This window comes from Trachypithecus francoisi, unplaced genomic scaffold (assembly GCF_009764315.1).
Source record: "Trachypithecus francoisi isolate TF-2019V2 unplaced genomic scaffold, Tfra_2.0 Lachesis_group6, whole genome shotgun sequence".
Lineage (NCBI taxonomy): Eukaryota > Metazoa > Chordata > Mammalia > Primates > Cercopithecidae > Trachypithecus > Trachypithecus francoisi.
In genome coordinates this window covers 18,998,885-19,014,879 of record NW_022681471.1, presented here as the reverse complement: position 1 = coordinate 19,014,879, position 15,995 = coordinate 18,998,885, and the positions used below count along the sequence as shown (strand labels likewise).

Genomic DNA, 15,995 nt, shown 5'->3' with positions numbered 1-15,995 from the left:
CATATATTTCCAGCCACCTTCTTTCTATGTCTCTGCTCAGGACCTGCCTCACATTGAGAATGGTGGTGTGGCCGTCCTCACTGGGAAGAAGGTGAGCTAGTAGACCGCTTCCTTTGTCAGGCTCTACGTACGTGCCCACCAGCCAGTATGGTGATGTGTGTTTCCATTACCATTTATGTATGTCCTGCCATTGTAGCTCATCAAAGAAGGATCGAGCTGCTTTAGGTTTAATAATGCTGAGTGTGTCTTTCTGGGGAAAGCACTAGTATCAAAGCCTAGGGTAGCATGCTGACTCAACTTGACCCTAAAAGCTGTTATCTCTCCTGTTTGCTCTTCTACCTTCCTCATCCTTCTATTTTCCCACACTAACTTCTCTCTGGGATTATCGATGAGAAAAGATTGACAAATATGTATTATTCATTATAGTAAAATAATTTGGACATAACTCAGCATAGAAGATATTGTTAGACTTTAAAAAGTGAGTGTCTGAGTAATAAGGTCAGTTATTAGAGGGTATTTCTGGAGTCCCAGATGGTTTTGTTCTATTTTATTGTTGTTAATGGCAGGTACTAGAGTGTGTGTGTAAACTAATGGCAGTGTTCCAATAGGGAGGTGTTTTCTGAAGGAGCAAAAGCCCAGAGTAGATGAGATACACAGCATAAATGGAGGGATTGTCCTTTGTTAGGAACATACCCACTTCTCCTGTAAGGGGACATTAGACAGAGAAGATGGATATAGATTTGTTGATAAGCTGGTAATGAGACATTGTGTCCTCTATGTGTAAACAACACTCAGGCCCTGCCCTCTAGGGACTAACTGTATTAGGCAGAAACATAAATACATAATCATAACACATAGGTGTGTAGTAAGACAGACCTGTGCAGTATGTTGTGGGAGATACTGGGAAGCATGCCCAGTTGAGTGATGACATCAGGAAAGGCTTTCTGGAGGAGAAGGTCTTACAGAATGGGCAGTCTTATGGAATGAAGAGGCATTCACCAGACTAGAGAAGAGTGAAGAGCATTCAAGTAAAAAAGAACAGCATTTAAGCAAAAGCACAGGGGTACAAAAAAGCATGTTTGGTGCCAGGAAATAGAAGCAACTCGGTACTGACAGAGCAGTTAGGTACAAGTTAGCAAGTGGCAAGAGATGAAGCAAGGGGCCTGATTGTGGAGGGCTTTGCATGAAAGAGCTTTTTCTGCACTGGAGAGCTGGAAAGCTGTTGCCTTTTAGGCAATTGAATTTTAAATAATCACTATTGGCTGTGAGGAGGATGGATTTCAGTGAGACAAGACTAGAGGGAGACCATTTCAGAGATTATTGCAATAATCTAGGCAACAGATGATGAGAGCCCAGATTAGAATAGTAGTGGTGTGATGATGATGATGAAGAAGAAGAAAGTAAGAGGTAAAATTTGTATAGTACCTATTCTAATCTTGTAAGCACAGTTATTAAATGCTTTATGTGTACCATCTCATTTTATCCTCCCAATAATCTTATGAGGTGGATATTATTTCCCTCTTACAGAGAAATAAGTTGAAATTTTTAAAAATAAATAAATTTTAAATAATTTGCCTAAACTCACATAGCTAGTAAGCGGTAGAGAGAGAATTTGAACCCGGGTCTGTCTGAGGCCACAGAATTGGAACCCAGATATTCTGATTCCAGAGCCTAAACTATTAATAGCATCAGTGTACAGTGTATTATTTTTTTTTTTTTTTTTTTGAGACAGATTCTCACTCTGTTGCCCAGGCTGGAGTACAGTGGCGTGATCTTGGCTCACTGCAACCTCTGCCTTCCAGGTTCAAGTGATTCTCCTGCCTTAGCCTCCTAAGTAGCTGCATGCGCCACCATACCTGGCTAATTTTTTTTGTCTTTTTAGTAGAGACAGGATTTCCCCATGTAGGCAAGGTTGGTCTCGAACTCCTGACCTTAGGTGATCCACCCACCTCGGCTTCCAAAGTGCTGAGATTACAGGCGTGAGCCATCATGTCCAGCCAGTATTACTTCTTGATAGAAAGGTGAAGAGAAGTAGGGAGCACACTTGAGGCATGCTTAGGAGGCATGCTTGATGAGGCTTGGTGGTTGGTTAAAGGTAGGAGATGGAGGAGGCAAAGATGATTTTCTAATTTCTAGCCTGCATGTCTCAGCTGAAAAAGACATTACAAGAGGAAGAGCTAGTTTAAGGGAGAAGATAAAATTCAGTTTTGGACAAAAGACATTACAAGAGGAAGAGCTAGTTTAAGGGAGAAGATAAAATTCAGTTTTGGACCATTAAGTATGAAGTGGAATGTCTGTGTGAAGGTGTCTTCTGGGCAGTTGGACATACGACTGCTACGCTCAGGGGACCTGGGCTCAGACAGAGTCGAGAATCATCTGCATATGTGTAGGAGTTGAAACCATGAGAGTAGGTGAAGCCTCCCAGGGAGAACTGATCTGGTGAGAAGAGGAGTAAGGCAAGGATAGAGCCCTGGGGAACCCCAATTTTTAGGAGGCAGGGTTAAGAAGAACCCACAAAGGAGACTAGGAAAGAACTTAAAAGAGTAGTATGAGGAAACCTGAGGACAGGAGCCAAGGATATAGGGAGTTTCAAGAAGGAGGATGTGATCCACAGTATTACTGTGGCAGAGGAATCTGGGAAGAAAAGAACTGTAAAATGCACCATGAGATTTGGCAGTTCAGATACCTTTGGGAGGCTGAAGCAGGTGAATCGCTTGAGGTCAGGAGTTAGAGACCAGCCTGGCCAACATGGTGAAAACACGTCTCTACTAAAAATACAAAAATTAGCCGGGTGTGGTAGTGCACACCTGTAATCCCAGCTACTCAGGAGGCTGAAGCACAAGAATTGCTTGAATCCAGGAGGCGGAGGTTGCAGTGAGCCAAGATTGCATCAGTGCACTCCAGCCTGGGTGACAGAACAAGACTCCATCTCAAAAAAAAATAAAATAAAATAAAATAAAACAGATACCATTGGGAAGTTAGAAAAGAGGGTAAAGTACTCTTTCAAAAGATTTAAATGAGAAGAGAGAGATGGCAATTGGATAAAAGCGTGAAGAGGACGTAGAATCAAAGGCGGGACCTGTTGGATGGGACAAGAATGTTAATAGGCTGGGCGGGGTTGGTGGGGAGCCCTCATGCCTCATGGGAAGCTGTGGAAGATCACATCTAATGGCTTCATTTGTTTTCACAATACAATAGAACATAAGATGGTTATCTGAGAGCGAGCAATGTGAGGGTTGAGTAGCGGGATTGGATTGAAGAGGGAGCTTACCAAGGACAAATCAAAGGAGGCTAAAGAAGCTGCATCAGATCTCAGTTCATGTCGTTGCCTCTAGAAAGCTTTACCCAACCCACCCTGACTAGATTGCATATGTCATATGTTCCCAGTACTACCTGCACTGTTCTTACCACTCATATCACATTTATCACTCTTGATTACTGTTAGTGCTTATTAAATTGTCCTGGCCACTAAACTCTGAAAGCAGTGAGGATCACTGTCTAAACTTGATACATAGTAGGTGCTTAATTGAATGATCTCATAGCTAGTAAAGAGTGGAGCAAAGACTGGGTGCCTATTCTCTCTGACTCCAAAGCTCAAGCTCTTAACCATAAGAAGGAGTAGGGTGCAAGGGAATAAAGGTACTGGCAAAAGAACAGTTTGGATGTTCTACCATCAGCCCAAATTAGTTGGAATGGAGCAGCTAGTCAAATAAAAGAGAAAATTGAAAGCAAGTATAGGAGACAGACTGAGCGAAAGCTGAAGGGATGGAAAATTGTGACCAACAAGTAGGATAATCGAGGTAGAAGGAGCGGTTTAGGAGATAACAAGATGAAGAACAGTATGAGCCAGTTTCCAAGGTCTTCAGTGAATCAGGAGGAGTAGCAAGGAGGTGGCTCAAAAAAGTGATTCATAGGAATATAGGACTCCTCTGATGTCCCTCAGAAGAGAATGAAAGTACAAGAATCTGGAAGCAGCAGACCAGTAACCTCAAGAAGCTTGCAAAATGCCAACACCTCCTCCTGGCCTTGCGATGTGGAGTGTGGGGAACTAACAGCCTTTACATGTAAGCTCTCCTTAAGAGAGAGCCAAGTTTCAGTGAAGGCTACAAGTTGGAGAAAGCATTCTGTAAAAATGTTGTAGATGTAGGAGGGTTATTAACAAAGTAATAATAAGTAATTCCAAACAGCCAAATAAGAAAGGCTATTCTGATTCTCCTTTTCCACACATGGGGCAGGGCTTTGGGACTGTCATGACTTGCTCTAATGTTACCTGCTTTCTGTCTATTTCCACCATATGACTGCCTGAAAAAACTGGGTACCAGAAACTGTGGTTCCCATGATTACTTGGATATGGTTTCTTAAGGATCGCTTTAGGTCAAGAACTAATTCTTCTTATTGGGCTGACAACTTTTTTGTTTGTTTGTTTGTTTGTTTGTTTGTTTTGTTTTGTTTTGTTTTGAGACAGAATCTTTCTCTGTTGCCCAGGCTGGAGTGCAGTGGCATGATCTCGGCTCACTGCAACCTTTGCCTCCCAGGTTCAAGTGATTCTCCTACCTCAGTCTCCCCAGTAGCTGGGACCACAGGCATATGCCACCACACCTGGCTAATTTTTGTATTTTTAGTAGAGACGGGGTTTCACCATATTGGCCAGGCTGGTCTCGAACTCATGGCCTCAGTGATCCGCCCACCTCAGCCTCCCAGATTGTTGGGATTACAGGCATGAGTCACTCTGCCCGTCCTGGACTGACAACTTCTTATTGGCCTGGAGTTTGGGGGTGGTGATGGAAATATTCTGAAATCAGATAGTGGTGATGGTGGCACAACCTTGTGAATATGTTGAAATCCACAGAATTCCACACTTTAAAATGGTGAATTTGATGTGAATTATATCTCAATAAATTTTTTTCAAAGCTAATTCATCTCTACCTCTTTTGTGTATGTGTGTGACTGTACCAGGTAGTACAGCTGGATGTGAGAGACACATGGTGAAACTTAATGATGGCTCTCAAATAACCTATGAAAAGTGCTGATTGCAACAGGTGAGCATTTCTGGAGATGGCTTTCTTCCCTGATACAGCTCATTCAAGTTTTAGAGTCCAGCTTTCTCTATAGAAGGTATTACTACTTAAGAAAATGGAAACCCAGACTCTCTGAAGTGGGTGTCTTCTCTTGGTACAAAAGCTGGCTGTGTCCAGGCATCCTGGATCACCAGCCCTTCTGGATGATCCTTGCTCTTCTCCCGGTAAAGGCATGAAGAAGTTGCCCTTTTTTCTCTCCCTGCTTAGCCTTCACCCTGTGCCCTGTGCCCTGAAAGTGATGTTGTTTGTGGCTTCATTGCCATTTGCAATCAGAAACCAAGAGAGGAGACATAAGCAATTCATCAAACCCATGTAGCTATGCTAGCTGGCAAATCCTCATGAGAAACTAGAAGAGAACATGGAAGCCAAAAGTAAGGCCTTTTGGCCACCTAGGGGGAGGGTGTACCCCTTGAAGACAGACTCTCAAATCTGCTTCTCAAAGACAACTGACAAAAAGCCTGCTGTGAGGCGAGCTGAAGGCAAACAAAGCCTTCATATCCTATCCTGTTGTTGCCGCCATGGTGCTAAGTGAAGAGGGCTCCACCTTTGTGTGGTGGAGGGAGTATTGTTTGGGCTAGCTTCTGCTTATTGGGCTAAAGGGTTTCCTTCTCTTATTCCAGGAGGTACTCCAAGAAGTCTGTCTGCCATTGATAGGGCTGGAGCAGAGGTGAAGAGTAGAACAACGCTTTTCAGAAAGGTAATTGTCTGCTTTAGTGTTTTCTTTGTGTTGTTTTGAAGAGGTAGTATAATCTTACAGTCCCCAAGCACCCACCCGGGACTTGGGAGATCCAAGTTCTATTTATGGCTCTTCTCCAGACTTGTTATCTGGCCTTGAGCAAGTCACTTCCTCTCTCTGCACCTCAGATACCTCACTCAAGGGTTTTAAGCTCCTACGGAAAAAATGGAGTGTTTGTATTGCTTGCAATAGATCCTCTGATTGCTCTTCCATAGTTGTTTTTTCCTGATGCGTTTGATTCATTGGAACCCCTTATAGCCTGTTGGCATTTTCATTGCAAGTGCTGTGTAGAGACTTCAGAGAAAAAAGTACCTAAAGAAAAAGCAAGGGGGTGTTCTGCTGCTTAACACTGTGCATATAAAAACTGCTGTCATTTTTTCAGGGATAAGATTTGTCCTGTCTTTTTTTTTTTTTTTTTTTTTTTTGAGACAGGTTCTCGCTCTGTTGCCCAGGCTGGAGTGCAGTGGCCCAATCTCGGCTCACGCAAGCTCTGCCTCCCGGGTTCACGCCATTCTCCTGCCTCAGCCTCCCAAGTAGCTGGGACTACAGGCATCCACCACCATGCCCAGCTAATTTTTTGTATTTTTAGTAGAGACGGGGTTTCACCATGTTAGTCAGGATGGTCTCAATCTCCTGACCTTGTGATCCACCTGCCTTGGCCTCCAAAAGTGCTGGAATTACAGGCGTGAGCCACCGCGCCCGGCCCCGTCTTTTTTTTTTTTCCGAGACTGAGTCTCACTCTATCGCCCAGGCTGGAGTGCGGTGGCATGATCTTGGTTCACTGCAGCGTCCACCTCCCAGGTTCAAGCGATTCTTGTGACTCAGTCTCCCAAGTAGCTGGAATTACAGGCATGTGCCACCACGACCAGCTAATTTTTTTTGTATTTTTAGTAGGAATGAGATTTCACCCTGTTGGCCAGACTGTGTACTGTCTTTTAAGTTCTTCCTAGAACAAGGTTTGTCAGCCTCTGCAGTATTGGCATTTTGAGCTGGATAATTGTAGTGGGGGCTGTCTTATGCCATTGTAGTATGTTAGCAGTATCCTGCCTCTTGTACACTAATGCTGGGAGCACCTACTTGCCCTCACAACCAAAAATGTCTTCAGATATTGCCAGATGTCCTCCTGGGGAAGATAGGGACAAAATTGCCACCAATTGAGAACCACTGTTTATAGAAGGAATTTTACCATGAAGAAAGAAATTTGCATTAATAACATAGAAGTTATAATTGAGTCACTTTATACAAGGAGAAAATTTACTGTTGCCAAAGATTTAGAAGAAACTACTTCCTAGTATTATTATCCTATGCCCCTTTTGGAAATTAATGGACTAAACTGATGTGGTCCTGCAGATTGGAGACTTTAGAAGCTTGGAGAAGATTTCACGGGAAGTCAAATCAATTACGATTATCGGTGGGGGCTTCCTTGGTAGCGAACTGGCCTGTGCTCTTGGCAGAAAGGGTGAGTATTGAGGAGTGACCTTGATATTCTTTCTCTAGTCTTATACAGCTTTTCTGTGAATCCCAGAGATGTGTTTGGCAGGATCCATAGAAAGAGTTTAATTAAGGTTTATACAGTGAAAAGCTAAGCACTGAGATTAGTTCTGGTGAGGGATCCCTTGGTGACCAAAAAGCTGTCACCTGAGCAACTTAACAGCGACGCTTTTTAATTTAATTTAATTTTATTTTATTTTATTTTTTTGAGACGGAGTTTCGCTCTTGTTGCCCAGGCTGGAGTGCAATGGTGCGATCTCTGCTCACTGCAACCTCTGCCTCCGAGATTCAAGCGATTCTCCTGCCTCAGCCTCTGGAGTAGCTGGGATTACAGGCATGCATCACCACAGCTGGCTAATTTTGTATTTTTAGTAGAGACGGGGTTTCTCCATGTTGGTCAGGCTGGTCTTGAACTCCCAACCTCAGGTGATCCACCCACCTCGGCCTCCCAAAGTGCTGGAATTACAGGTGTGAGCCACTGCACCCTGCCAACAGCAGTGCTTTCTTTCCTTTCCTCTACCCTCTATGCCAGGACTCCTTAGAAATAAAATATTAAGGAGGCCGGGCGCAGTGGCTCAAGCCTGTAATCCCAGCACTTTGGGAGGCCGAGACAGGCCGATCACGAGGTCAGGAGATTGAGACCATCCTGGCTAACACGGTGAAACCCCGTCTCTACTAAAAATACAAAAAAAAAGCTAGCCGGGCGAGGTGGCGGTGCCTGTAGTCCCAGCTACTCAGGAGGCTGAGGCAGGAGAATGGCATGAACCCGGGAGGCGGAGCTTGCAGTGAGCTGAGATCTGGCCACTGCACTCCAGCCTGGGTGATAGAGCGAGACTCCGTCTCAAAAAAAAAAAAAAAAAAAAAAAAAAAAATAAAATATTAACTTATGAAGATGATAAGGGCAATGCAGACTACAGAATTATAGGTGTCTTTGAACTGCTGCTTCCTGTAAAAAGCCAAAACCTTCTTTGGGCACATGATGGTTCCCAGCTTGACAGATCTGTGAGCTCCAGTTGGAATGTTTCATGGCAACTAGTTATCTTAATGTTCTTTTTCAGATATATGAAATCAGGGCTCTTTTCAGGAGGATGCTTCCTATTCAGAGGTTGCAAAGCACTTGTGTAAGCCTTAGGTGACTGCATGGGTGGAAGTACACAGAGTTCACCATCTGAAGCTTAATCTGGGGCCAGAAGTTCTGATACCTGTTGTATTTGCGTTACAAATGAACTTGAGCACCGAGGCCCTCATGCCCAGTGTCCTGTAAGTGGGCGCTCTGGCCTGGATTGCAGCTCTGCCCTGTCTTTAATGAGGCCTGCCTCCTGCTCCTTTACTTCTCTTACTGTCTTCCTAGGATTGACTTTTGCTTCCTGCTATAACTACTCTGTTTCTTCTTCCCAGCTCGAGCCTTGGGCACAGAAGTGATTCAGCTCTTCCCCGAGAAAGGAAATATGGGAAAGATCCTCCCCGAATACCTCAGCAACTGGACCATGGAAAAAGTCAGACGAGGTACAGAGACTGTTTCTATATGCTGCCACTCTATTTCCTTTGAGTGTGACCTAAGGCAAACTTCGCTTCTATGGGAACCCCCTTGACATAAGCCCTATCACCTGGCCTGTAAAATGTTTCCACCATTCTCCAGTCAGCTAAGTTCATCTAGGTGTTCTGAATCACATGCCCCAAATTCCTGGAAGTGCTGAAAATGAGCCATGGGTGTAGGTTCTTGCGGCTCTCCAAAACTGCCTGTGTACTGATTATTGGTTTTTCCATGAAGGAGACCACTGGTCAGCTTCCCTACTTCCCATGAAAGTGACAGCCTCGTAGGCTCACTCTCAGGTCTTGTTTGCCTTTACAGAGGGGGTTAAGGTGATGCCAAATGCTATTGTTCAATCGGTTGGAGTCAGCAGTGGCAAGTTACTTATCAAGCTGAAAGACGGCAGGAAGGTAAGGAAGGAAAAGACAGCCCGCCAGGAGGCCTTCCAGTTCTCCACTCCCCTTGCCTCGTTCTTACTCCTTCATTTGACACCAGTAGATTATTTTTCCTGGCAGTTGCCATTAACCTGATATAATTTTCGGAATTAACTACCCCTCCATTAAAACAGAATGATGAGAGCCAGAGGAGACACCTGTGAACCACTTTCCCTTAGCCCCTTTCTATCTGTCTCACAGAGTTTTGAGTCCTGGCTAGGGTGGCAGATTTCTGTTCGAATGACATGGGGGATGTGCATGGGATGGGGTGGTGGAGGCTTATGAAATAGAACTTAAAACCCATTTACCAGAGGTAAGTTAACCCATGATTTTTGAAGTCCCAATTCTTAATGGCATGATGGGCCATTGTTAACGCCTGTAGGCATACATGGGAACTGTGGTAATTGGCTGAATTATTTCTTTTTTACCTCAGGTAGAAACTGACCACATAGTGGCGGCTGTGGGTCTGGAGCCCAATGTTGAGTTGGCCAAGACTGGTGGCCTGGAAATAGACTCAGATTTTGGTGGCTTCCGGGTAAATGCAGAGCTACAAGCACGCTCTAACATCTGGGTGGTAAGTGTGCTACAGCATGACCAGGCACAGTTCATTCTCCCTAGCCTGTGAACAGGTCTGCCCGGTGGTGTGCTAAAGCTCATCAGCCTAACCAAATAGGGTCAGAGTGTTTAGAGGCTGAGGGTACAGAATAGAAATGTGTGAACTGCTTGATTCAGAAGACCAGGTATGGCCTCATGTGCAAGCTAGTGGCAGATAAAATGAGCAGTGTGCATGCCTGCAGGAGTAGAACTCTTCCGGTTCTACTTATTGGCATCAGCCACTGGCATAACCCCTGGTGGGCATGCACATAGCTTTCAGATGGATCTGCTGTTCCCTTTGCTCAAACGTGAATCCGGAGGATGGAGGATGAAGCAATTATAACCTGTTCCCTAGAAAGGAAAATTACGCTGTTTTCATTTTCCTTGAGTACTATTTTTAGCTGTTTTTTACAATCTATTATGACACAAACAAGACTATAGTATGTAGGAACCATGAGGTAATTTCCCCATTGCTAGTTACAAGTGTATTGTGTGTGTTTATGGACTCTGCAACTAAGGACATAGGCACCTTGAAGGAATTTTTTTCCCCCTCCAAACCTTGCTTTAAAAAAAAAAAGATGAAATGTACTGGATTTTTTTAACTTGTTATAAAAGTAATACGTAGGCCAGGCAAAGTGGCTCACGCCTGTAATCCCAGCACTTTGGGAGGCTGAGGCAGGTGGATCACTTGAGATCAGGAGTTTGAGACCAGCCTGGCTAACATGGCAAAACCCCGTCTCTACTAAAAATATACAAAAATTAGCCGGGTGTAGTGCCACAGGCCTGTAATCCCAGCTACTTGGGGGACTGAGTGAGGCAGGAGAATCACTTGAATTCAGGAGGCAGAGGCTGCAGTGAGCAGAGATCACGCCACTGCCCTCCAGCCTGGGCAATGACAGAGCAAGACTCAGTCTCAAAAAAAAAAAAAAAAAGTAACATGTGGTCAATGTAGAAGACAGACAAGAAGGAGAGAGGAAAGTCACCTGCAGCAACCATTAATATTTTGGTGAATTTCCTTCCCTTTGTTTCCTTGCATGTAGGTTTTATTGTTGGTTTGTTTTATTCGTGGCAAGCATACTATATATATATTCTGCTCTTTTCCACTTAACACCATAAATGTAAGCATTTTCTATGTTGCTTCAGACTTTGTAAACAGTTTAATGACTATATGTTCCATTAAGTGAATTCACAGTTTACTTTACCGTTGCTTACTCGTTGGATTTTTAGGTTGCTTTGGGGGAGTCTAAATAGCCACAAAGATGAACAAAGGGTTAGAGAGCTCAAATACCACATCCTTCATGAAGCTGGCCCAGTTCACCCCCGGCTGGAGGTTCTTGCCCTCTGCTTGAATACTTGACTCCTTTAATCTGTACCTTTCATATGCACATTACTGTTTACATTGCTCTGTAGTTATGAGCAAGGCTGTATCTTTCTGTACTAGGTTGTATGTTCCTCATAGTCAAGGTCCATGTCAGTTTTGTCTCAGCAACCCAGACAACATAATACTTTTGTATATAATAAGTACTCCATAAATATTTGTCGAATGAATGAATACTGAATGACAAAAAGAAATCTAAGAAAACATTTCTAGGTGAGAGGCAGTCATATCCAAAAACTGGTTTCTACATATAGAAAAGAATATTCTGCAAATCATGGTTATTAAAGATCCTGTCTGTTAAGGAAAGAACAGGAAGTAGGCATAAGTAAACCGAACTATAGAAGATTTAGGTTAGCTTTATGGAAGCAGAATAGACTTTTTTTTTTTTGGGACGTAGTCTCACTCTGTTTCCCAGTCTGGAGTACAGTGGCACGATCTCGGCTCACTGCAACCTCTGCCTCCCGGTTCAAGCCATTCTCCTGTCTCAGCCTCCCGAGTAGCTGGGATTACAGGTGCTCGCCACCACACCCACCTAATTTTTTGTATTTTTAGTAGAGATGGGGTTTCACCATATTGGCCAGGCTTGTCTCAAACTCCTGACCTTGTGATCCGCCCACCTTGGCCTCCCAAAGTGCTGGGATTACGGGCATGAGCCACTGCTCCTGGCCTGGAATCGATATTTTAAAATGAGATCTCAGGCTAGGCATGGTGGCTCACACCTGTAATCCCAACACTTTGGAAGGCTGAGGCAGGCACATTGCTTGAGCCCAGGAGTTCGAGACCAGCCTGGGCAACATGGCAACACCCCATCTCTAAAAAAAAAAAAAATTTAGCCGGGCATGGTGGTACATTCCTATAGTCCCAGCTACTTGGGAGGCTGAGGTGGGAGGATCATCTGAGCCTGGAGGTCCAGGCTGTGGTGAGCCAAGATCGCACCACTGCACTCCAGCCCAGGCAATAGAGTGAGACCCTGTCTCAAAAAAAAAAAAAAATTTGAATGGGTTATCAGCTGTTTTTGTTAGTTTAAGTACAACTCTGGCCTGTAGATGGAAAACATGAATTGGTTACCATTACAAGTGTTCTTTGAGCCCCCAAAGTTTATATTTTGTCTTTAACTTGCTTTTTTTTTTTTTTTTTTTAATCATGTGTTCATGTTATGTATTTGTTTCCACAGGCAGGAGATGCTGCATGCTTCTATGATATAAAGTTGGGAAGGAGGCGGGTAGAGCACCATGATCATGCTGTTGTGAGTGGAAGATTGGCTGGAGAAAATATGACTGGAGCTGCTAAGCCGTACTGGCATCAGTCAATGTTCTGGTAATAGTGGTGTGCCTTGGGGACCCATTGATTACAGTTCAGTATCTCTAGGACCATAACACAGAGTTATGGTTTGGTTTTATTATGAGCTAGTTAGCTTCATACAGAAGGGAAAAAAGTCCATCTCATGTCCACACATTCTACCCTCAGGTAGCCATCTGGCAAAAGTGTCCTGGTTTTTCACCAAACTGCTCCTTTTGTAAAACATTAAAAGAGAAAAAAAGTTATTTTAAGTGTTCCGTCTGACGTTGTTAGATTAGGTGAATGAATGGAGATGGCACCAGCACTTCTGGCAAAATATCTCAGAGGCCAAGGTGGGTGGATCATGAGGCCAGGAGTTCGAGACCAGCCTGACCAACATGGTGAAACCCTGTCTCTACTAAAAATACAAAAATTAGCCTGGCATGGTGACGCACACCTGTAATCCCAGCTACTCGGTAGGCTGAGGCAGGAGAATTGCCTGGACCCGGGAGGTGGAGTTGCAGTGAGTCGAGATCACACCACTGCACTCTGGCCTGGGCAATAGAGTGAGACTCCGTCTCAAAAAAAAAAAAAAAAGGAATGTCAGAAAGCATTCCAGTCCTAAAGATGAGGCTGGTCTGGTGTGGTTGCTCACGCCTCTAATCCCAGCACTTTGGGAGACCGAGGCTGGGGGATTGCTTGAGCCCAGAAGTTCGAGACCACCTGGGCAACATACCAAGAGCTTGTCTGAATTTTTAAATAAAAACGTTTTAAAAGCTAAAGAAAAGAAAAGTGGAGGCTAAGGGGAAATACCGTAGGTTAATGAAACCATAAAACATCTCAAATTCTGAATTCTGTAAATGTGGAACACTCTTTAAAGCTTCAAAAGGGAATTTCAAGACGAAAGTATGAATAGCAAAAGTGGGGACCTCATCACTTTTCAAATGTGGCATGGGATAAAAGCATGAATAAATTGAAGAACATTTCAATCACTGCATGGATATGTGATCGTGTATAATGGCTTTTTAAGGAAAAGTCAAAGCTGTTAGGGTTAATCTTACTTTCTCATGGTCATCCCTAGATGCTCTAGCAACAGCAGATCAGTTTGGCGTCTCGTGATATGCATACTGAGTTCTTTGGTTAGCATAAGAGTGTGGTGTTGGTCAGGCACAGTGGCTCACGTCTGTAATCCCTGCACTCTGGGAGGCCAAGGCGGGCAGATTACTTGAGGTCAGGAGTTCAAGACCAGCCTGGCCAGCATGGTAAAATCCCGTCTCTACTAAAAATACAAAAATTAGCCAGGTGTGATAGTGGATGCCTGTAATCCCAGCTACTTAGGAGGCTGAGGCTGGAGAATCACTTGAACCCAGGAGGTAGAGGTTGCAATGAGCTGAGTTCTCACCATTGCACTCCAGCCTGGGTGACAAGCGAAACTCCATCTCAGGAAAAAAAAAAAAAAGAAAAAAAAAAGTGCGTTGTCGTGGTAAATATGTGCTACCGTGTCATTCCTTACAGTCCCTTGACAGAACACCCTCTTCTCTCTTGTTAGGAGTGATTTGGGCCCCGACGTTGGCTATGAAGCTATTGGTCTTGTGGACAGTAGTTTGCCCACAGTTGGTGTTTTTGCAAAAGCAACTGCACAAGACAACCCCAAATCTGCCACAGAGCAGTCAGGTAAGGAAGCCCCAGCACTCCTCTTAGAGAGTGTTGAGAAGCAGTGGTCCACATTCTCCTGAACAAGGGGTTTCTGTATTGGCCAGCGGGGGCTGTCAGTGAAAGCCTCTCTTCATGTTGTGCTTTAAAAGAAACCAAACCTCAAGTCCTCACTCTTTAGTGGTCTGAGATTTGGCAAAATCAGGTATCCTGGGCAAAGCATAGATTCAAATATTGTGGGTATCTGTCCTAGACAGTGGACAGTGGCTAACTCAACGACACTGTTGTTTCATTTGTCTCTGGGAAGACCTATCTAAGGAAGAAAACAAGAAAACCTGAACTTTTTAGGTTGCATTTTTTTCTTTCTTTCAGTTGTCATTTTTATTATTTTGCTTCAGGCAAATCTCAAGAACACAGCCTGAGAGCCTTAACTTAAGACTGGCTGTCCTCCATGGGTCCTGGGCAGGGAGGAACTGGGCTGAGTAGTTCTTTAGCTGCCTCTCATTCCATTTGGCAGATCCTAGTGCCAGGTTTTCTTTAGATGGGAGGCACCTCTCTTGGAATGAACTTCTCTCCCACACACGTCTCTTCATTAACTCCGAGACCTTATTCCTTGACCTTAGCTCAAGTTACTTAACCTCTGTGTCCTTTTGCCAGAGGTGTCTCAAGGCAAGGTGCTCTTTAAGAAGGAGAAAGTAAGACATTATATGGATATGTAGTTCCTTTTCCTGTGTAATTCTAATGTATTCCATATTCCTTAATTGATCTCTCCTAGTAACCTAGTAAGTGGATTCATGTCACTGCTCTGTCCACTGGACAGTGTTATTTGGAGGCTAGTGGTTCTCAGAAGGCAAGGTGCCCCCTTCCCATGCCACCCTTCCCTTCCCCTCGTATCTCTCTCTAGGAAGAAATGCCTTCACTATGGTTTTTCCATATGGAAGTGCCTTCTGCTTTGGCTAAAGTATCTGTCTAATAGCACTGTCCAATAGAACTTTCTGCTGCGATGCAAATGTTCCGTCTCTGCTCTGTCCAGTACATTAGCCACTAGCCACATGTGGCTTTTGAGCTCATGAAACATGGTGAGTGCAGATAAGGAACTGAATTTTACATCTTACTCAGTTTGAAATGATGTTCATTTACATGGCTGTGGCTAGTGGCTACTGTATTTGGACCATGCCGCTCTAGAATATTTCTTAGAGGACAAGAACCAGCCTTCTGCAGTTTGAAGAAATCCAGATATCAGGAAATATTCATAGCATGAATTTAAAATGAGATAATAAGGGAGGGAAGTTTTGAGTCAGACTGACCCTGTGCCCAGGAGCTGGCAAGGAAGACCTTTCCTTGGCTTTGTCACTGGAGAGGGGCTGGTAAAGGCCAGGGTTTACTGAGGGGGCATAGAGAAACAAATCCTCTAGAAGTAGCTTGAAGCAGGCCTTGAAAGACTGTTGGCTTCTAGAATTTCCCAAGCTCATAATAACTGAAGTTTTGATTTTGCTTCTATGTTTATTTGTTTTGGGGGCTGGCCACAGGAACTGGTATCCGATCAGAGAGTGAGACAGAGTCCGAGGCTTCAGAAATTGCTATTCCTCCCAGCACCCCGGCAGTTCCACAGGCCCCCGTCCAGGGGGAGGACTATGGCAAAGGTGTCATCTTCTACCTCAGGGACAAAGTGGTCGTGGGGATTGTGCTATGGAACATCTTTAACCGAATGCCAATAGCAAGGAAGGTAGGTGCCCGTCATAACTCTTAGAGGAAGATGGGAAGTACGGCTCAGAAACACTCCTGTAACTTCATCAGGTGCCCTGAGATGCATTGTCCCCCA

General features: G+C 44.2%; 2 protein-coding genes across 3 annotated transcripts in view; one reads left to right on the top strand and one right to left on the bottom strand.

Annotated features, from left to right (window-relative positions):
- Positions 1-15,995, bottom strand: part of LOC117077865 — a 41,431-nt gene that overhangs the window by 6,036 nt on the left and 19,400 nt on the right. The window lies entirely within an intron of this gene.
- Positions 1-15,995, top strand: part of AIFM1 (apoptosis inducing factor mitochondria associated 1) — a 36,760-nt gene that overhangs the window by 20,260 nt on the left and 505 nt on the right. Inside the window, 12 exon segments of the mRNA XM_033201436.1 lie at positions 1-91; positions 4,957-4,978; positions 4,981-5,025; positions 5,028-5,039; positions 5,699-5,775; positions 7,165-7,273; positions 8,704-8,811; positions 9,158-9,246; positions 9,704-9,844; positions 12,417-12,559; positions 14,070-14,194; positions 15,703-15,899. Coding sequence (XP_033057327.1) covers positions 1-91; positions 4,957-4,978; positions 4,981-5,025; positions 5,028-5,039; positions 5,699-5,775; positions 7,165-7,273; positions 8,704-8,811; positions 9,158-9,246; positions 9,704-9,844; positions 12,417-12,559; positions 14,070-14,194; positions 15,703-15,899 — 1,159 coding nt within the window.